We start from the raw sequence: 18,142 nt of genomic DNA on the forward strand, positions 1-18,142 counted from the left end.
GGCATTCCCAAGGGCGACACTGCAGTCCTGAAGCTGGATTGATGGTTATTCTCATTCTTTTAATCTTTCTTTAATTTCTCTTTAATTTTCTTTATTTGTGTTGATGTCCAAGTGCTGTGTTTGGTTAAACCCCCCCCAGCCACTGGGGCCTTTGGGTCATGTGTCCCCTTGAGTCCCAGTGGCCACATCCTGGCCTCCCCTGAGCGACCAACATAGGACAAGACCCGGCGACAAGGGACCAGGGTGGGAAAGGAGAACATACCATAATAACAATTATAATAACCATGGAGTGACAGGGCAGGGGCAGCAGTCACCCAGCCACCCCTGCGCAGGGTCCCAGTGCTGCCTGTGCCGGGGGGCTGAGGTGCCAGTGCCCGGGGTTGACTGGTCCCAGTACCCTGTCTGGCCCCGTCCTTCCTCCGGGGCCCTGCGGGGCTCTGGGTCCTGGGCTCTGCGTTGGGTGATCCATGGCCGGGGATAGCTGCGGTGGCCAGAGCCACCCAGGCATGATGCCCATAGCTGGGGTCCCCCTGGGCTCCAGCAGGTGGTGATGGTTGTGGTGAAGGGTGTGGGTTGATCCAACTGAACCCCAGCCGGATCTTGGCCAGGCCATGGCTCCCTCAACTCAGGAGCAAGATCCCACGGCCCAGGCAGCTCCGTGCCCTTTCCAGTCCCTTCCAAGCGGATTCCAGCTCTTCCCTGCCATGTAGCTCCATTCCTGGTGGGCACTGGGGCCTGTCTCCATTGCTGGCAATGGCAGGACTGTGCTTCTCGCTGCCAGCACCTCCTTGGCCATGTCCGGTGTGGTTTCAGTGTCCAAGCAGAGAAGCCGCGGCTGGGGCTGGATGATCTCTCATGATCTGGACCAGAGAATGCAGCCCCCGAAGCACTGAGGGGCAATGGAGGGGACCCAGCACCTTGTCCCCAGCGTGTCACCACAGGGAGCACCACCGCTGTGTCAATGGGGGGGAACCTGCCGGCCACCCCTCAGCTCCCAGTTCTCCCACTCCCATCCCCTCGCGTACAGATTCAGGGAGCTGAGGCCGGAGCCACAGCAACGCTACGGCAAGGCCGGCATTGCCAGTGGCATCAGCCCTTAAGTGCTTGGTCACAGCTGGGGCTTGGCACCATGGGGCCATCGCCGTGTCCTCAGGAGCGCTTTGGGCCTGGTGGAGGCAGAGACAAGTGCTGCACTTCCCAGTGCCCCCGGCTCTGCCACGGCACTGTCCCTAAGTGCTACGTGGAGTACGGACGTGCCAGGCCTGACAGCAGCCGTGGGATGGAGACGTGTGTCCCGGTCAGAGCCATTGGCACCCTCAGGATAAGTGCTGGGGCCGGGCCAAGGGCACCGCGGTGCCCAGAGAGCCCTTGCTGCTGTGCCAAGACCTGAGACCCCCAACGGGAGACACCCGAACTGGAGCCCCCCCAAGGCTCTGGCTCCGCCAGCTACGCTGCGAGAGCTCTGGGTACCGGCGCAGCACAGGGACAAGCATTGCCATAGCGCCAGCAGCACCAGAGCCGGTGCCTGTGGCAAGTGGCAGCTCTGTTCTTCTCAATGCCCGGTGGTGCTGCTGGTGCCGATGGTGGTGCCATCCCCACGCAGGGCCGTGGGGGTGTCAGGAGGGGCAGGAGATGCCCCAGCAGAGCCCGGCCGGAGGGTGATTAATAAATAAATAAATTAAAGCAGGGGACGGTTCCCTCCCGCGCCGGAGCCGCCGCCAGAGCCCAACGGGCCCATCCCGGGGGTCCCGCTGCTGGCTTCTCCCGTCCTCAGCTGTCACCGTGGCCCTGGGGTGGGCAGGGGCGTCCCCATCCCCACGGGTGCTCCGGAGGTGTGGGATCCAGTGGCTTCCTCCTCTCCCTACCGCCGTGAAGCCGTGCCGGGGCTCCGCGCCGCCCCTTCCCTTCTCCGTCTGGTTGCGTTATTGCACAATGCAAGTCGAATCATGGGGTTGCTGCAGCGTTTCTCCGCGGGGTTTCCGTCTCTCTGCGTCTCTGTCCTCTTGCCCCAACATCCAAAGGAACCTCAACGCTTGTTCTTTGTATTTTGAAAAGAAAATAGCAAAAAAGAAACCCCCCCAAAACTCCCACCCCCACAAAAGTGGCAGGAAAGAGGCCGGTTCAGAGGCGGGGGGGGGGGGTGCGGGGCAGCAGCACCGGCTCTAAGAGCATCCACATCGGTCCACTACCATGCCCGGGATCTTGCCGTAGATGATCTGCTGCTTGTCATTGAAGTAGAGCATGTTGATGGGGGACATCTTGGTGGGGGTGCAGCAGGGCCCGGCCGAGCCGCGCGGGTTGGCCTGTTGCACGAGGTGGGTGTGCGGGTACTTCTGCATGAACATGTACTCGCACTGCCCCGAGCAGTAGTTGGCTTTGTACCTCTTGGGCGCGATGATCCAGTCCCAGCCGAAGGCCTCGAAGTCCACGGTCAGGGGGTAGCGGCAGCAGCGCGACTCGGTCGAGTGCTCGTCGCAATCCAGCCCCAGGTTGCGGCGCGAGCGCTTGTTGTTCTCCAGCACCCTCAGCTCCATGAAGGGGTGCTGGGGGGGAGAGGAAGGATGAGACCCACTGAGCCACCACCCCATGGTCCCACCATTCCCTCTGCCCAGGTCCCACACAGCCCGCTGGAGCCATCATGGGCCCCATGCAGCTGCTGCTGTCCCCACAGAGCTTTCATTGGCCTCATGGAGGTGTCGCCAGCCCCGGGAGGCTGTCATTGTCCCCATGGAGCTGTGACTGCCCCCACAAGCTGTGACCAACCCCACAGAGCTGCGTCACCAACTGTGACCGCCCCCATCACCCTCCAGCTCCCCAGGGAGCCCCTCCAGCCCCAGATCAGGCACGTACCAGCCCTTCGGCACCAGGCCCCAGTGACGTGACAGCCAGGTCGTTCCCGTTGGGGTCGAAGGCGTTGATTTCAATACCCCAGTTGTTCTGCGGCTGCTTGAACCAGTTCTGCAGCACATGCTTGAAGTCGATGCTCTGCCAGTGCCCGAGGCGGGAGTTGAGGTCGATCTTGAGTGAGCGGATGCGGATGTGGCGGCTGCCTTCCTCCGTCACAGGCTTCAGGCGGAGGATCTGCAGGTAGACGGTGGAGGTGTGCTGCACGGGCCGCAGGTACACCCACAGCTGTGCCTTCACCACCTTCGTGAACATGACCTTGGGGCTGAAGTTGAAGAAGCAGCAATGGGGGTTGCCCTCGATCTGCACCACGGGGTCCGCTGTGGGAGGAAGGAGGCATCAGGGGCAGCGCCGGGACCCCCCTCATCATCCTCATCCTCTTTACCCTCATCATCTTCATCCTCCTCATCCTCCTCATCATTCTCATCCTCCTCATCCTCCCCAGGATAAACTCATCCTCAGTCATTAGCAGGTGAAGGTCAAGCCAGAGGCTGCCCTGGGGCTCATTCCCCTTCATCCTCAGCAAGGTCCTGGCTTCCCCTGACCCCGTGTCACCTGGGATTCTGGATCCCCCATTTGGACGAGGGCTGAGCGGGATGGGGGTGCTCCAGTGACGGTGCTGCAGCTGGTCCACGGCACCGCACGGTTGCCCCCATGCACCTACCATGGGGCAGCCCCACACCTCAGTGGGAGAGGGACAGGGACAGGGCTCAGGGGTCCCGCCCACCCTCCCCCCGCTGCTCTGGCATTCCCTGCTCCACAAACACATCTGTGTCAAATTGAGCTGGGAATTCCGCCCCCCGCCACGCACCGGTCAGGTTTAATAGCACCCAGCTGCAGCGGGGCCATTTGCTGCAGCGGGGCCTCCCTGGCACATGGGGGTCACGACACCGGGAGCCCCCCAGCCACGCTGTGGCGGCCCGGCAGACACACCCCCCTACAGTTTGCTGCCCCACAGCCCCATGTTAAACCCCTGATCCCCGGGGGACCCCCAAAGCCATGTTGGGTTCCCCCCGGCTCCCAGCTGGGGCAGTTTGTGCCACAGCCCCTTGGCCACCAGTCACCAGTGGGACATTGTCCCAGCCTGGCCAGCAACCACCACAATGTGTCCTGGTGCTCCCGGTGGCTTTGGAGGCTGTAGATGTGTCTATGGCGGGGGTTGGTTTGGGGGGTTCTCCAGATAAGAGATGCTAGAGTCGGCACCGAACCCCCTCACCACTGCACCAAGGTACCGGTGGCGCCAGTGGCATCAGTGACCTGTGTCCTGGCCTTTATCCTAGCATCCCGGGGGGCACAGGGGGGGTTAGGGGTTGCTGGGAGTGTGGGGAGGTCTGTGCCATGCCGGCTGCTCCTGGCACTGCCAGGATACTCATCCGGTCACTGTGGCAACGGCGAATAAAGGATAAAGGTCCCTGGGACACCTGGAGGGGGGTGGCTCCTGACCCCCCCCCAAGCCCTTTGTTCCCAATGGGCCACGTTTGGGGCTCCCACCCTTGTCCTATTAACCCTTTGCCTAGTGTGGGGGCCTGGAGAGATGCCGCCCCCCAGGTCCAGTCCCGCTATGTGCCATCAGCGGCGCCATGGTGTCCCCATGTCCCCCCATCCCGCTGACCTTGAGCCCCCCCAGCAGCACCCCCCCAGGACCCCTCATTACGGGTCGTGGGGTCACGGGTAGCCCCTAAATTGGTTTAGGACCCAATTAACCCCCCTCGGGGCCCTTCTGCCATTAAACCCCCGGGGGTGGGGGGCGTTGGGGGGGATGGGATTACCGGGGGGAACACGAGAGCTTTATGGCTCTGCCGCCTGTGAAGCCCTTTCCCTCCTCCTGCTCAGGAACCATAAAACCCACAAATTGCCCTGGGGGAGGGGGGGGGGGCGGGAAAAATCATAATGATAACGGGGTGGCTGCAGCCAGACTCTGCGGTGCATCCGGCTGCGGCGGGGCCGGGACCCCCGGAGAGGAGCTGGGGGCAGGAGCCGCCCCATACTCTTTATGTCTGCCCCCCCCCCCCGTCCCCGGGCTGTTAAATGGGCTGGGGGGGAGGCAGGAACCCCCCGGCGGGGCCGAGATTTTATGGGTAATAAAATTTCAAAGCCGCCCGAATCTATTAATGGCTGGGAAGGGAATTGGGACGGGGGGGGGGGGCCGCGCCTCGCACTTCCCTCCCTTCCGCCAGCCCTTCGCACCCGGCCTCCCTCCCCTTCCCCGGCCCCGTGTCCACCTCCCCGCCGCGGGGGTTCTGCAGACTCATCCCACGGCCGGAGCAGGTGGAATCAGGGAAACTGAGGCAAGAGCCAGGCAGAGGAAGCAGGGACGGATGCACAGAGCATCCCCCATGGCATCCCCCCAGGGACACCTGCTGCTGTCACCCACTGTCACCTCGCTGTCACCCACCCCATGCACCCAGCATGGTCCCAGCACCCAGTGAACAGTGCCAGTGTCAAGTGCCAGATCCTTACACCCATCACCAGTGATAGTGCCCAGTTCTCCTACAGACGGGTGCCAGTACCAGGCCCCAGTACCTAGTGTCAGTTCCCAGCACCCAGTGATGAGTCGCAGTGCCGGTGCCAGGTTCCAGCACCTGCTACCATCTCCCAGCACCCAGTGACAGGTTCCAAACCCTGTTACAAGTTCCCAGCACCCACTGGCCATTCCCAGTCCCATCTCAGCTCCCAGTGCCCGGCACCGGCTCTCCCCGTATCCTGGTGCGTGTCCCGGGATTCGCACAGAGCCATCCCGGGTAGCGGGGGAGTGACAGAGGGAAAGCGGGGGCCGTCGGGGGGGTACCGGGGGATGCCGGAGGGGAACCGGTGGGGTGTCCCAGAGGGCTGGTACCTGCAAGGGGCTTTAGGGGAGACACCGAGGAACACGGGGGTGGGATGGAGGACACTGGGGGTAGGATGGGGGGGGACCAGGGGCGGGATGGGGACAGCGGGAGTGGGAAGGGGGACACCGGGGGTGGGATTGGGGTGCCCGCGGGCGAAGTTTGGAGCGGCGGCGGGGCGGAACAAAGGCGGCACTGACTTTCCTGGGCCATGCTGATGACGGTCTCGGTGGTGGCGTGGTACTCGTCCTCCTCCAGGTACTCGTCGTGCTGCAGCGAGTCCCCCTGGAAGTCGTGGAGGTCGAGGAGCTGCTGGAGCGGGGGGGCCTTGGGCAGCAGCTGCTTCACCACCTCCCGGGTGATGTTGGGCGCTTCCTTCAGCCGCAGCTTGCTCAGGATCTGAGACTTGATGCTCTCCAGCCGCAGCTCTTTGCTGTGCCTCCGCCACAGGCACACCGGGCAGGAGGGCTCCGAAGCACTCCCCGTTCCAGTAGTGCCCCCCCCTCCCGTTCCCACCGCCGCCGCCGCCGCCGCCAAGAGGCAAAGCACCACCGGGGCCATACCGGGAAGCAAAACGTCCCCACCACCACCGGGGGCCGGCCCCCCCCCGTTCCGCTTCCACCGCAACGTTTTTAACGGGGGGAGGAGGGAGAAAACAGGGAGGGGAGGGGGGGGCGCGGCGGAACGGGGGGAAGGCGGGAACGGTGCCGGGGGGCGGGGAAGCGGGGGGGGGGGTGAAAGGAAAAAGGGGAGGGGGGGGGAAAGGAAAAAAAAGCGGCGGTAACGGCGGCCCCGGGGTTTTATACCCCAAGAGAAGTGTGTCGTCACCGGCCATGATTGGCTGCGGCCGCACAAAAGAGGTTCGGGCAGGGGCTTGGCACCAGCCGCCGCCGGCCCCCCGAGCACCGGGAACGGCCTCGCAGCCACCGGGTCGGAGAGATGCCCCCCCTGAGTCAAATCCCTCCCTTGTATCGGGGGGCGGCACCGGTGGGACCCAACTCCTGGCAAGTGCGGCGGGGAGGGGGAACCCCGGCACTTGCCGAGAGTTGGGTCCCACCGGTGCCGCCCCAGTAAACCGGGGATACGCATCCCGGTGGGTGTCTACGTGTGTTATCCCGTCCCCCCCGCTGCCCTGCTCCCCATCAGAACCATGGAGAGGGCAAACCGGAGGCTCGGCAAACCCGTGGTAGCGGGGCTGCAACCGGTCACTCGCCCTTCTAGCGGTGCAGAGACTCCCCTCTACGATACCAAACCAGCACCGGTGGGGTGAAGGTGACGAAGGAGCCATCCCGTTATCCCATTATCCTCCCCCCAGCTACTCCCCACTACCGGAGCGGTGTCAAGCGCATCCCGCCAGGGGGCGACACAGCGCAGCCGGTAATACCGAAGCGGGGCGAGGACGCCACCGTGTGGCGCTGGGAGGCACAACCCGCACCGGTACCCCGGGGGGGGGGGTTAGGGTTCCCGTAGGAGGCGGGATGAGGTGGGAGGGAAGTGTTTGTTATGGGGGGTGACCCCCAACCGTTCCCGCTGGGGCCGCTCCCCGAGGCATCACCGAATCTCGGTGTCACCGGTCCCGCGGCGGCGGAAGCTACAAAGCTACAAGCGGAAGCGGGTGGCGGCGCGGGGAGCACTGACAGCAGCGGGTGCGCCCCCCCAGCCCCGCTGGCGGTTTTACCCACGCCGCCCGGTACCGAGGGGGTTAAAGCGGCGCCGTGACGCGGCCCGGCCGGCCCCGCCCCAGCGGCCGCCCCCCAGGAGCTTCGAGAGGCACTGACCCCGGTAACGGCAAAGGCGGGGCGGGGGGGGGGAGCCGGAGTGGGCTGGGGACCCTCCCGGGGGCATCGCAGGTGGGGGGAGCAGGGAAGGGTGTCCCGGGGGGTGGGGGGGGGGCACATGGGCGCCCCGGAGTGGGGGGAACAAGGGAGATCCGGGGGGGTGCCAGGATAGGTCTCGCTGTGGGGGGTTGGCCCCATCACCCCTCAACGCTCTGGGGGCAGTGGGGACCTGCCCCCCTGCCCTGCTGTGTCTTGTGGCCAGCCCCACATCCTTGTACCCCTGTCCCCATTCCCATGTCTCCACGTGTCCGCATCCACATCCCCATGTCCCTGTTTCCTCATGTCCCCACAGTCTCACGTCCCTCCATCCATGTCCCCATGTTCCCATGGACCCATGACCCCATCCTCACATCACACGTCCCTACATCCCCACATCCACATCCCCACGTCCAAGCTGTGGCCTCTGGCATTGGGTGGGATCACTGTAGCCAGGTCCTCACCCTGCCCAAACCCCAGAACCACTGGGCTGGGTGGTGGGGCCAGGCAGGAGGTGGGAGGCCACGTCACCGCAGTGCCACGTCCCCTCAGGCCCGTGTCCCCCAGCCCTGGCCATGGCTGGGCTGCTCCAGGCCCTGGTGAGTGCCTCAGAGAAGGCTGCGGATATCGCCCGGCTGTGCCGGCGGGAGCAGCCGCTCTTCCAGCTCCTGGTGGCCGAGAAGACAGGACCCGACCGGAACCGGAGGTTTCTGCAGGACTTCAAGACGCTGGCGGATGTCCTCATCCAGGAGGTCATCAAGCATGACCTGGGGAGGGAGGTAGGGATGGGATGCGGTGGATGGCATGGGGTAGCATGGCATGGCATAAGGCGGGACAGGGTGGGATGAGGTGAGTGCTCCCCGTGCGCTGCAGCTGAGCCACCCCATCCCCAGTTCCCAGAGCTGCAGGGCCACATCCACGGCGAAGAGTCCAGCGAGTTCAGGAGCCCTGAGGGTGAGTCTGGGGGTGCAGCTGGGCTGGGGGGGGGGCACCCCCACTGCAGAGGTTGGTTCTGAAGCCAGGGCACCACAGGGGAGATGGTGACGGTGCGGGTGTGCGCCACGCCGAGGGACACGGCAGCGCTGCTGCTGGCGGTGCTGGGGCCTGAGCACGAGGCCGCGGAGCTGCTGTCGGACGCTGTGCACCGGGACGTGGCACTGGCAGATGCGGCGTTGGCTGGCGTGGAGCTGAGCATCCCCCCTCAGGACCTGGCCATCTGGATAGACCCCATCGGTGAGGGGGTTCTGGCACAGGCTGGGTCAGGATCCCCCCATCCCCATGGCTGAGCTCCGGCTTCACCCACAGACTCCACCAACGAGTACATCCGTGGGAGCGAGGATGTGAGCCCCGTCGATGGCATTGCTCCGGCTGGGCTGTGCTCAGCACTGGTGCTCATCGGCGCCTACAACCGGCACACGGGCTGCCCCGTGCTGGGCGTCATCAACGAGCCCTTCTTCCAGCGGCACTCCGAGACGCACAGGTACCGGCACCAGGGGCAGCACTGGGGTGAGCGGGACCCCACTGGTGCCTGCACTGAGGGTCCCCGTCCCCACAGGTGGCAGGGCCGGTACCACTGGGGCGTCGCTTATGGGGACACGCGGCTGAGCTCACTGAGCCCCCCAGGACCGTCGCTGGTGCCACGCGTGGTGCTGAGCCGCGCTGAGGCGCCAGCAGTGCGGGCGGCGCTGAAGCCTCTCTGCGGCGGGCGCCTGCTCTTCGCTGCCGGTGCCGGGTACAAGCTGCTCTGCGTCATCCTCGGGCTGGCGGACGTCTACGTGCTCTCGGAGGGCAGCACCTTTGCCTGGGACGCCTGCGCTCCTCACGCCATCCTGCGTGCCCTGGGCGGGGGGATCGTGGCCTTGGCAGGGGCCTTGCAGGCGCGGCGAGCAGGGGGCATCGGGACCCCCCCCGAGCTGGTTTACAACCGCCCCATAGACGGGGCAGATGGGGCTGAGCGCTGGGCAAACTGCGGCGGCCTTGTGGCCTACGTGGACCCCCAGCACCTTGAGGCCGTGCTGGCCACGCTGGACACCGTGCTGGGGCTCTGAAAGCATGGGGGCCAGGGGTGTGGGTCACAGGGTGGCAGGACCAGGGTACAGGGTGTCTGGGACCAAGGGTGGTGGGTCACTGGGTCGTCAGGTCATAGAGTATAGGACGTCAGGGACCTCTGAGTGCAGTGTATGAGGTGTCTGGTCCCTCAGGGTGCAGCTTATGGGGTGTCAGGGACCTCTGGGTGCAGGCTTTGGCGTTTCCAGGGGGTGGACCAAGGGTGGCAGGATGCTGTTGTGGGGTGTCCAGGATGCTGTTGTGGGGTGCGGTTATGGGGTCCCAGCTGCAGTGTCTTTGCGATGGGAGCTCTGTGATGCTCCTCCGTACTCCCAAGCCCCCCCATTAAAGCGTCCCCCGCACCCGGTGTCTGTGCTACCGGGGGGGGGGGGGGGGGGACCCGCGGGGGGGGCCGGGCGGGCCCGGGGCGGTGCCGGTGCTGCCCGAGGACTCGCCCCGGTCCCGTCACATGATCGCGGAGCGGGCGGTGGAGCAGGAGTGCCGGTGAGCGCCCGGGGACGGGAGCGGGAGCATAAGCAGAGGAGGGGACAGGAGCGGGAGCGGGGACAGGGACAGGGACGGGAGCGGTACTGGGGCTGAGCGGCGGCTCCCGCAGGACGGGCCATGGCGGTCGAGGGGGGGATGAAATGCGTGAAGTTCCTGGTTTTCGTGTTCAACTTCATCTTCTGGGTGAGTGCGGGGCCGGGGTGGGGGGGGGGGAAGCCGGGCGGGGAACCGGAGAGAACCGGGAGGGAACCGGGGGAGGAGGACTCGGGACCCGCCCCAGTCTCCCGTCAGGCCGCGGCCCCTCTCGCTGGGAGTCAGGCACCCCGGGCTGGGAGGGGGGGTCCTGCCCGCACCGGGCCCTGCCGGTGCCCCCCGCCGCCATCAGGAGGTTCCAGGAGTAACGCGGCCGGTACCGGCGGTACCAGGGACCCCAAGGCCGGGGGGGGCACACGCACACACACACGCCCCCCCCAGGGGGTGACCGGGACCCCCCGGTCTCTGCGGGGCTCCCGCGGGGGGGGTCAGGGGGAGGTTTGGGGAAGTCGGGGTGAGGAAGGAGGCGCCAACGGCCGAAGCGGGGAGCGGGGGCACAAACCGGCCCTTTCCTGGCGGGGAGGGCCTCGTCCCGGTCCCCACCCCGGTCCTGTGGGGCTGAGTCACCCCTCAAGGGCCTCGGGCCACGCGCCAGCACGGGCGGGGGGGCCGCGACGGGGACACCGGCGCCAGCCCCCCCCCGGCTCCCCCCAGGAGTGTTTGTGCAGCCGGGCCCGGCCCAGCGAGCAAACAGGAGCCGGGGGGGGCACAGAGGCCGGGGTGACGGCCCCACACCCTGCCCTGGCGCCCCAGCACCGGGGGGGGGCTGGCGTTGGTTCCCCCCCCCCCCCGCAGCTCTCGCCGTGGCCGGAAGGCTGCGCTTCATCCTGGACTTCCGACGTTCCGCGGCAGCCAGCGCCGGGAGGGTCCGTCCGTGGGGCAGGATCGGGCCCCCCGTAACCCCCTGCACCCCCAGAGCGTGGCTGGGATAGGAGGGAGAGGGGGTCCCTCCCTGTGACCCCCCAGTCAAAGGGAGGATGCAGGTGCCCCCCCCCCGTCATCGGGGGGCTCCCGGCTGCCCCCCAGCGGCTCTGCCCCCCCCAGGTATGCGGCGTCGCCCTCGTGGCCATCGGGATCTACGTGCAGGTGGCCTTGGATAAGGTGCTGGTGGTGAGCTCGGCCTCAGCCGCCGGCACCCCTGTGGCCATCCTGGTCCTCGGCGTCATCATCTTCTTCATCTCCTTCTTCGGCTGCTGTGGAGCCTGGAAGGAGAGTTACTGCATGGTCACCACAGTAAGCACCTGGACCCCCCTGAGACCACTGCAACCCCCCCCCCAGAGCTGCCCAAACACCCCTCAAACACTCCCCAAGACTCCCTCACTGCACCCTGCAAGGAGAGTTACTGCATGGTCACCACAGTGAGTGCCAGGCTCTCCAGACACCCCCAGAGACCTCCAAGCACCCACACTGCACCTTGCCCCCCCCACTTTAATACCCACCCTGACTCCCCCCGCTGCACCCTGACACCCCAACCTGTCCCCCCCCACAGTTCGCCGTCCTCCTCAGCATCATCTTCCTGGTGGAGGTCGCCGCTGCCATCGCCGGATACGTCTTCAAGGACAAGGTGGGGACGAGCAGGAGGGGAGGAGGGAACGGCCCCATCCAGGGGTGCTGGGACCCCTCTCACCCACCCAGCCCTTCTGTGCCCCCCCCCCCCAGGTGCGCTCGGTGCTGAAGGACAGGCTCTGGGATGCAATGAACAAGTATGAGGAGGACAAAGCCCTGACGGAGGCGGTGGATATGATCCAGAGGGATGTGAGCGATGGGATGGAGGGGGGGACACATGGGAACCCCCCCCCTTGACCCATTGGGGACCCCACTGACCCTCCCTCTCTGCAGTTCTCTTGCTGTGGAGCCAACAACTACACAGACTGGAGCAGCATCGAGCGGTTCCAGGTGAACAACACGGTGCCTCAGTCCTGCTGCCGCGTCAACAGCACAACGTGCAACATGCACCCCAGCCCTGCCACCGTCTATGAGAACGTGAGACACCCCCAGCCCCCTGTGACCCACCCGGGGTCCCCACAGCCCCCCCTGAGCCCCCCTGTGCCCCCCCAGGGCTGCCTCCAGAGCATCGAAGCCTGGATGAAGAAGAACATCCTCATTGTGGCTGCTGTGGCACTGGGAATCGCCTTCTTTGAAGTGGGATATGGAGCTGAACCCCCCCCCTCTTCCATCCCCATGTGCGGGGCTGGCTCTCCCCCCAGCCCGGTGTATGGGGCTGAGCAGGGTGGACTTCACCCCCTTCTCCTCTCTGTATCTAGATCCTGGGCATTGTCTTCGCCTGCTGTCTCATGAAGGGCATCCGCAGCGGCTACGAGGTCATGTAGCCCCCCCCCCAGCTCCCACTGCCCCACACTGGGAAAGCTGTGGGGGCTCTGCAGGACCCAACGTGCCAAAACCCTGCCATAGCCTGGGGTTGGGAATAAAAGCTTCCATAGATCCCTATGTCCCAGCACTGGGGAGGGATGCAGGCGGATCATTGAGCACGCAGGGGTGCGCCATGGTTGACCTGGCACCGGGGGGGTGTTTTTATTGGCAGCACTTGTGGGGGGAGCACAGCTTGGTCCAGGGGGATCAGCGGACACGATGGGCAGGCTTGGGCAGGATGGTGGCCAGGACCAGGTCCACAATGCAGGCGGGTAGGTAGGAGGCAGGGAGCCAGAGCAGCTTGGCGTCCCAGCCTGCGCTGTAGCGGGTGCGTGGGTAGCGGGCGCTCAGTGCATGCTCCATGCACCACGTCACCTTGGCCAGGTCCGCGTCACAGATGAGGTTCATGATGAAGCGCTGCACCTTGAGGTCTGGGGGGGAAAGGGAATGGGGGGCTCAGGCATGGCAGTGCTGTGAGGGCTGGAGCCATTCTGCCTGGAACCAGGCTGAGAGAGCTGGGCTGGCTCAGCCTGGAGAAGGGAAGGCTCCTGAAGGGGAGACCTTAGAGCAGCTCCAGTGCCTAAGGGGCTACAGGAAACCTGGAGCAGGGCCTGTAGGGACAGGACAAGAGGAATGGCTTTAACCTGCCAGAGGGGAGACTGAGCTGAGATCTTGGGCAGAAGCTCTTCACCATGAGGATGGTGGGACATGGAATGGGTTGAACAGAGAAGGTTTGGATGCCCCATCCCTGGTGGTGGTCAAGGCCAGGCTGGAGCAACCCACTCTAGTGGAACTGGAGGAGCTTTAAGGTTCTTTCAACTCAAACCCTCCCCTCTGAGGGCCTCGGGGGATGCATCTGCCCCACTCACACTGCCGGAAATAGTCCTCCCCATAGCTGAGGCGCGTCTCAGGTGCCAGCCGCTCCCAGAGCTGCCGCAGGGACCCCTCGATGCTCTCCAGGTCCGTCACTGCCGTCTTGAAGAACCCGGGCTCCACGATGCTCACCTTGACCCCGAAGTGGTACATGTCACGCCTGCAGGATGCAGGGGGTCAGCGCCATGGGGCTGGGGATGCTGCTGCTGATGGGGGCTCCAGCACCCACCGCAGGCTGTCGCTGAAGGCCTCAATGCAGTACTTGGACACGCAGTAGCCACCGCCGTTTGCCGCGAGGCGGCCCAGGACACTGGAGGTGTTGACCACGCGGCCCCGCGCCCGCTTCAGCAGCGGCAGCAGCAGCAGCGTCACCTCGATGGTTCCGAAGGTGTTGACTTCCATGACTTGGCGATAGTCCTCCAGCACCATCCACTCCGTGGGGCCGATGGGATTGGCCACTCCGGCGTTGTTCACCAGCCCAAAGAGACCTGGAAGGGATATGCCATGGGGGGGTGGTCCTGGCCCTGGTGTGTTCCCCCACTCGTCCATCCTGCCCTGGACCCCCCACATCCCACAGCACCGTCGGTCGGGACCATCTTGCTCCATGGCCCTTCTTGAGCTAACCCTTATCCTCTGCCCTACAGGGATCCCCCTGCTCTGCCCTACAACACCTCATCAGGGACTCTGAATCCTGGGGACCCCCAGTCCTGCCCCCTTATGGAGCTATTTGTCTTGATCTATATCATCCCTTGGTGGGTCCCATCCTCTTGTCCTACAGCACCCACCTCTCCTGAGACCACCCATCCTGCTCCCTACTGATGGACTTCATCCCATACCTCACTGACCTCCCTGGCTCCGATCCTGCCCCACAGACCCCGTCCCACCCCACAGACCCTCTCCCCACTCACCTCTGTCGCCCACCTCATCGCTCACCCACTCCACGGCGCGGCGGATGCTGTCGGCCCGGGTGAGGTCGAGCAGGGTGGTGCGGAGGTGCCCGGGGCAGCCGCGGGGCAGGGCCTCGGCGCCAGCGGGGGTGAGGCAGGCAGCGAGCACGCGGTACCCGCGCCGCGCCAGGCGCCGCGCCAGCAGCCGCCCGAAGCCGCTGTCGCAGCCCGTCACCAGCACGAACTTGTCCTGCACCGACGGCAGCGTCTGCCGGTCCCGCAGCAGCCACAGCAGCGCCCAGCACAGCACCGCCAGTGCCACCGCCAGCCACATCCTAGGGGCTGTGGGGCAGGGGGGCAGTGGGACTGGAGCCCCCCCGCCTCTGTCACCCCATTGCCCATAAGCCACAGTGGGCACCTCAAGGTCACTGCCCTGCCCCACACTATGGGGGTCATCACCCATAATGACACATGCCCCGTTCCATCACCATCAGTAGCCACATTAGGGGGGCTGTGAGGCAGGGGGGGACAGTGGGATTGGAGCCTCAACAGTGGAGACGCCACCCCATGGTCACCCTCTGCACCCCACCTTCAAGCTCATCACCCATAAAGCCATGGTGGGCACCTCAAGGTCACTGCCCTGCCCCACACTAGGTGGGTCAGACCCACACACGCACACAGGGAGGGTGGGGAAAGGGGGGGCTGAGGAAGCTTCTCCCACCCACCTCACTCTGGCTCCGGGCTCCCAGTGTCTGGATGGGATCAGCCGGATGTGGTGTCAGCACCTGGCCGGGACCCAGCAGTGACACTCGGGGGAGGAAGCGGGGGGGGGTCCCTGCTGCTCCCCCCGCCCCCATTTAACTCCGTTCCCCCCTGCCCTGCACTGGAAGGTGACCATCACCCTGGCACTTGGGACCCCCCAAACCACGTAACCCCCCCAATCAAGATAGCTTTTGGGGGGCTGTGTCCCCCTCCAGGAGCCTCTTTTGGGGGGTCTTAGTGGGGGTCATGACCCCCCCATTGCTCCCAGCAGTGGGTGCTGTTGGGGGCTCTGGTGAAGGGACCCCAAAGCCAGGTGCAGGAGGGGACAGGCAGCTGCCCCTGCCCCGGCAGGGCACTAGCAGCTACGGGGCAGCCCCACAGGCCCCCCAGGCTGGGTTGGGGTGCAGGGAGGAGCCCACCCCCTATATTCCCCCTACCTTCAATGGGGCAGCACCTGCAGCTGCGGCAGTGGCTCTGGTTTGTGTGACCGGGGGGGGGGGCCACGGCTGCTCCTCCCCTGATGCTGCAGCCAAAGTCCCCCCCCTCGGGGTGGGTGCAGCTCCGGAGGGTGTAACGGGATGCATGGGGGGCACTGGGACACCCCCCACCATGCTGGGGTCTCTCATTATGAGTGGAGCTGGGGGGAGGTGGTGAAGGCAGCCCCCCCCCAGACACACAGATCCCCCCAGGTGCCCTCTGCAGCCCCCCAAGGTGGGGGAGTGGGGCCGAGCTCGCGGGGGGGAGGGGGGGGATTAGAGCCTCAGGCCCAAAGGAGCCCTTTGTCCTGGAGCAAAAGGGGCCTCAGGGCTTAGTGCTAAAGAGGATGAGGAGGCTTAGGAGGGGGCCATGGCACAAGCAGCCTTTATTGCGGTGCCGGGGGGGGGGCCGGGACCCGGGGGGGTCAGGAGCAGGGTGGCTGGAGCTGTCCCTTGTACACGTACTCCAGCGCGGTGGCAATGGTCCTCATGTCCATCTCGATGCTGCGCGCCCAGTTCTCCACATCACCGATCTCCTGTGGGATGAGGGGGAGGAAAGTCAATGCGGTCTGGGAACACCCCGTCCTCCATCAACCATTGATGTTGGGACCCCCCCCCAGCACACGGTGACACTGGGGATGCTGCATCCCCCTGTGTACCCCAAAGGGAATCCCAGCTCCCCGGGTATGGGGTGACGCCCCCCTCCCCTATGGCAGCGGGGGGGGGTCGGGGCCCCCACCTTGAGGGCCTGGTTGAAGTTCTCCACCATGGTGATCCATTGCCCGGTCTGCTTGGCAAACTGCGCTGCCTGGACCTGCAGCGTCTTCACCTCGTGGTCCAGCTTCCGCTGGTTCACATAGGCCTGCGCCACGCTTCGGGGGGAACACAAAGGGGACATGGCGTGAGCGGGCACGAGGAGAGGCTTTGGGTGGGAAGAGGCTTTGGGGGTACCCAGGCTGGGTTTTGGGGGGGTCTCTGCCCCAGATGTGGGGTATTATAGGGATGCAGGGATCAACGGATGCAGGTTTTAGGGGGGAGTCCCTGGGGAGGAGGTTTGGGAAGGCTGAAGGGGCACCAGTGCTGGGGGGCACCAGTGTTGGGGGGCTCCCTGTTTCAAAAGGGAAAAAGGGTCTGGGGGACTCAGGAGGAATCCACATGGGGGGATAAGGGTCGGGGGCTGCCAAGGAGGTTCAGGGGGTCCCGTTGATCACCCCACATTGAGGTGATCCCTATGGGGGTGTCCCTATGGGGGTCCCGTTGCTCACCCCACGTTGAGGTGATCCCTATGGAGGTGTCCCTATGGGGGTCCCGTTGCTCACCCCACATTGAGGTGATCCCTATGGGGGTGTCCCTACGGGGGTCCCGTTGCTCACCCCACGTTGAGGTGATCCCTATGGGGGTGTCCCTACGGGGGTCCCGTTGATCACCCCACATTGAGGTGATCCCTATGGAGGTGTCCCTATGGGGGTCCCGTTGCTCACCCCACATTGAGGTGATCCCTATGGGGGTGTCCCTATGGGGGTCCCGTTGCTCACCCCACATTGAGGTGATCCCTATGGGGGTGTCCCTATGGGGGTCCCGTTGCTCACCCCACATTGAGGTGATCCCTATGGGGGTGTCCCTATGGGGGTCCCGTTGCTCACCCCACGTTGAGGTGATCCCTATGGGGTGTCCCTATGGGGGTCCCGTTGCTCACCCCACGTTGAGGTGATCCCTATGGGGGTGTCCCTATGGGGGTCCCGTTGCTCACCCCACGTTGAGGTGATCCCTATGGGGGTGTCCCTATGGGGGTCCCGTTGCTCACCCCACGTTGAGGTGATCCCTATGGGGGTGTCCCTATGGGGGTCCCGTTGCTCACCCCACATTGAGGTGATCCCTATGGGGGTGTCCCTATGGGGGTCCCGTTGCTCACCCCACATTGAGGTGATCCCTATGGGGGTGTCCCTATGGGGGTCCCGTTCTACCCCACATTGAGGTGATCCCTATGGGGGTGTCCCTATGGGGGTCCCGTTGCTCACCCCACATTGAGGTGATCCCTATGGGGGTGTCCCTATGGGGGTCCCGTTGCTCACCCCACATTGAGGTGATCCACCAGCGCCTCTGTGAGCCGAGTGGCGGCCGTGATCGCCTCCCTGCGCCTCCGCTCTGCCGTGATGTCACAGGGGCGGCGTGACGTCACCGTCACCTTGGCGGACGGTGACATCACACCTTGCGGATTCGCCCTCCTTCTCCCCCCAATATCCCAGCCGCGGGTCTCCCTCCTCTCCCCCCCGCCCTGACGGACAGCCCCGCCAGCCAATGGCGTGTCCCCTCCGCGCTGAGCGGCAGCCGCAGCTGCCAATCAGAAGCTCCCCGCCCCGCGGTTGCCATGGGGACGGGGCGGGCTCACCCTGCAGCTCGCGCCGCTCGCTCTGCCGGGACTGATGCTCCTTCAGCAGCCGGGACAGCATGGCGGCGGAGACACGTGACTGTGGCCTCCTCGTCACCGGCACGTGATCCGCGCCGCCCCGCCCCTGAGGGGCCTCGATGGCTGGTGGAGGCGGGTGTGAGACCTATGGGGCTCTATAGTTGCCTGGGGGCGGGGT

The 18,142-nt window shown here is 65.5% G+C and overlaps 5 protein-coding genes across 5 annotated transcripts; 2 read left to right on the top strand and 3 right to left on the bottom strand.

Annotated features, from left to right (window-relative positions):
• Positions 1-1,583: 1,583 nt before the first annotated feature.
• Positions 1,584-6,671, bottom strand: GDF11 (growth differentiation factor 11). Its single transcript, XM_061361731.1, has 3 exons — positions 5,930-6,671; positions 2,851-3,224; positions 1,584-2,543 (listed from the first exon to the last, which is right to left on the bottom strand). Exons 1-3 carry the CDS (start codon positions 6,288-6,290, stop codon positions 2,163-2,165), a joined length of 1,116 nt encoding a protein of 371 aa, XP_061217715.1. The 5' UTR covers positions 6,291-6,671; the 3' UTR covers positions 1,584-2,162.
• Positions 6,672-8,045: 1,374 nt separating this feature from the next.
• On the top strand, positions 8,046-9,818 carry INPP1 (inositol polyphosphate-1-phosphatase). The gene is made up of 4 exons (XM_061361730.1): positions 8,046-8,322; positions 8,437-8,497; positions 8,576-8,776; positions 8,849-9,818. The coding sequence occupies exons 1-4, from the start codon at positions 8,119-8,121 to the stop codon at positions 9,589-9,591; spliced, it is 1,209 nt and encodes a 402-aa protein (XP_061217714.1). The 5' UTR covers positions 8,046-8,118; the 3' UTR covers positions 9,592-9,818.
• A 295-nt stretch (positions 9,819-10,113) lies between these two features.
• Positions 10,114-12,631, top strand: CD63 (CD63 molecule). The gene is made up of 7 exons (XM_061361733.1): positions 10,114-10,279; positions 11,234-11,422; positions 11,679-11,753; positions 11,849-11,944; positions 12,029-12,172; positions 12,248-12,331; positions 12,454-12,631. Exons 1-7 carry the CDS (start codon positions 10,214-10,216, stop codon positions 12,517-12,519), a joined length of 720 nt encoding a protein of 239 aa, XP_061217717.1. The 5' UTR covers positions 10,114-10,213; the 3' UTR covers positions 12,520-12,631.
• Positions 12,632-12,685: 54 nt separating this feature from the next.
• RDH5 (retinol dehydrogenase 5) lies at positions 12,686-15,148 on the bottom strand. Its single transcript, XM_061361732.1, has 5 exons — positions 15,045-15,148; positions 14,341-14,661; positions 13,662-13,920; positions 13,429-13,592; positions 12,686-12,990 (listed from the first exon to the last, which is right to left on the bottom strand). Exons 2-5 carry the CDS (start codon positions 14,651-14,653, stop codon positions 12,767-12,769), a joined length of 960 nt encoding a protein of 319 aa, XP_061217716.1. The 5' UTR covers positions 14,654-14,661; positions 15,045-15,148; the 3' UTR covers positions 12,686-12,766.
• A 778-nt stretch (positions 15,149-15,926) lies between these two features.
• Positions 15,927-18,031, bottom strand: BLOC1S1 (biogenesis of lysosomal organelles complex 1 subunit 1). Its single transcript, XM_061361823.1, has 4 exons — positions 17,947-18,031; positions 17,630-17,702; positions 16,297-16,429; positions 15,927-16,093 (listed from the first exon to the last, which is right to left on the bottom strand). Exons 1-4 carry the CDS (start codon positions 18,005-18,007, stop codon positions 15,983-15,985), a joined length of 378 nt encoding a protein of 125 aa, XP_061217807.1. The 5' UTR covers positions 18,008-18,031; the 3' UTR covers positions 15,927-15,982.
• Positions 18,032-18,142: the final 111 nt, after the last annotated feature.

This window comes from Neopsephotus bourkii, unplaced genomic scaffold (genome assembly GCF_033783945.1).
Source record: "Neopsephotus bourkii isolate Nb327-2 ecotype Australia unplaced genomic scaffold, CSIRO-AGI_Nbou_v1 NB_1063, whole genome shotgun sequence".
Taxonomy (NCBI): Eukaryota; Metazoa; Chordata; class Aves; order Psittaciformes; family Psittacidae; genus Neopsephotus; species Neopsephotus bourkii.

What these genes read in the sequence shown, in the direction of transcription:
- CD63 (XM_061361733.1), top strand. Translation starts at nt 10,214, where the DNA reads ATGGCGGTCGAGGGGGGGATGAAATGCGTGAAGTTCCTGGTTTTCGTG. An exon ending in CTGCCACCGTCTATGAGAAC is followed by an intron (nt 12,173 to 12,247) that starts GTGAGACACCCC and finishes GTGCCCCCCCAG; the next exon opens with GGCTGCCTCCAGAGCATCGA. An exon ending in TGGGAATCGCCTTCTTTGAA is followed by an intron (nt 12,332 to 12,453) that starts GTGGGATATGGA and finishes CTCTGTATCTAG; the next exon opens with ATCCTGGGCATTGTCTTCGC.
- GDF11 (XM_061361731.1), bottom strand. Translation starts at nt 6,290, where the DNA reads ATGGCCCCGGTGGTGCTTTGCCTCTTGGCGGCGGCGGCGGCGGCGGTG. An exon ending in CATCAGCATGGCCCAGGAAA is followed by an intron (nt 3,225 to 5,929) that starts GTCAGTGCCGCC and finishes TTCCTCCCACAG; the next exon opens with CGGACCCCGTGGTGCAGATC. An exon ending in GGCCTGGTGCCGAAGGGCTG is followed by an intron (nt 2,544 to 2,850) that starts GTACGTGCCTGA and finishes TCTCCCCCCCAG; the next exon opens with CACCCCTTCATGGAGCTGAG.
- BLOC1S1 (XM_061361823.1), bottom strand. Translation starts at nt 18,007, where the DNA reads ATGCTGTCCCGGCTGCTGAAGGAGCATCAGTCCCGGCAGAGCGAGCGG. An exon ending in GTGGATCACCTCAATGTGGG is followed by an intron (nt 16,430 to 17,629) that starts GTGAGCAACGGG and finishes TTCCCCCCGAAG; the next exon opens with CGTGGCGCAGGCCTATGTGA. An exon ending in ACTTCAACCAGGCCCTCAAG is followed by an intron (nt 16,094 to 16,296) that starts GTGGGGGCCCCG and finishes CTCATCCCACAG; the next exon opens with GAGATCGGTGATGTGGAGAA.
- RDH5 (XM_061361732.1), bottom strand. Translation starts at nt 14,653, where the DNA reads ATGTGGCTGGCGGTGGCACTGGCGGTGCTGTGCTGGGCGCTGCTGTGG. An exon ending in GCCTTCAGCGACAGCCTGCG is followed by an intron (nt 13,593 to 13,661) that starts GTGGGTGCTGGA and finishes TGCATCCTGCAG; the next exon opens with GCGTGACATGTACCACTTCG. An exon ending in GGAGGACTATTTCCGGCAGT is followed by an intron (nt 12,991 to 13,428) that starts GTGAGTGGGGCA and finishes TTTCCCCCCCAG; the next exon opens with ACCTCAAGGTGCAGCGCTTC.
- INPP1 (XM_061361730.1), top strand. Translation starts at nt 8,119, where the DNA reads ATGGCTGGGCTGCTCCAGGCCCTGGTGAGTGCCTCAGAGAAGGCTGCG. An exon ending in AGCATGACCTGGGGAGGGAG is followed by an intron (nt 8,323 to 8,436) that starts GTAGGGATGGGA and finishes CCCCATCCCCAG; the next exon opens with TTCCCAGAGCTGCAGGGCCA. An exon ending in CGAGTTCAGGAGCCCTGAGG is followed by an intron (nt 8,498 to 8,575) that starts GTGAGTCTGGGG and finishes AGGGCACCACAG; the next exon opens with GGGAGATGGTGACGGTGCGG.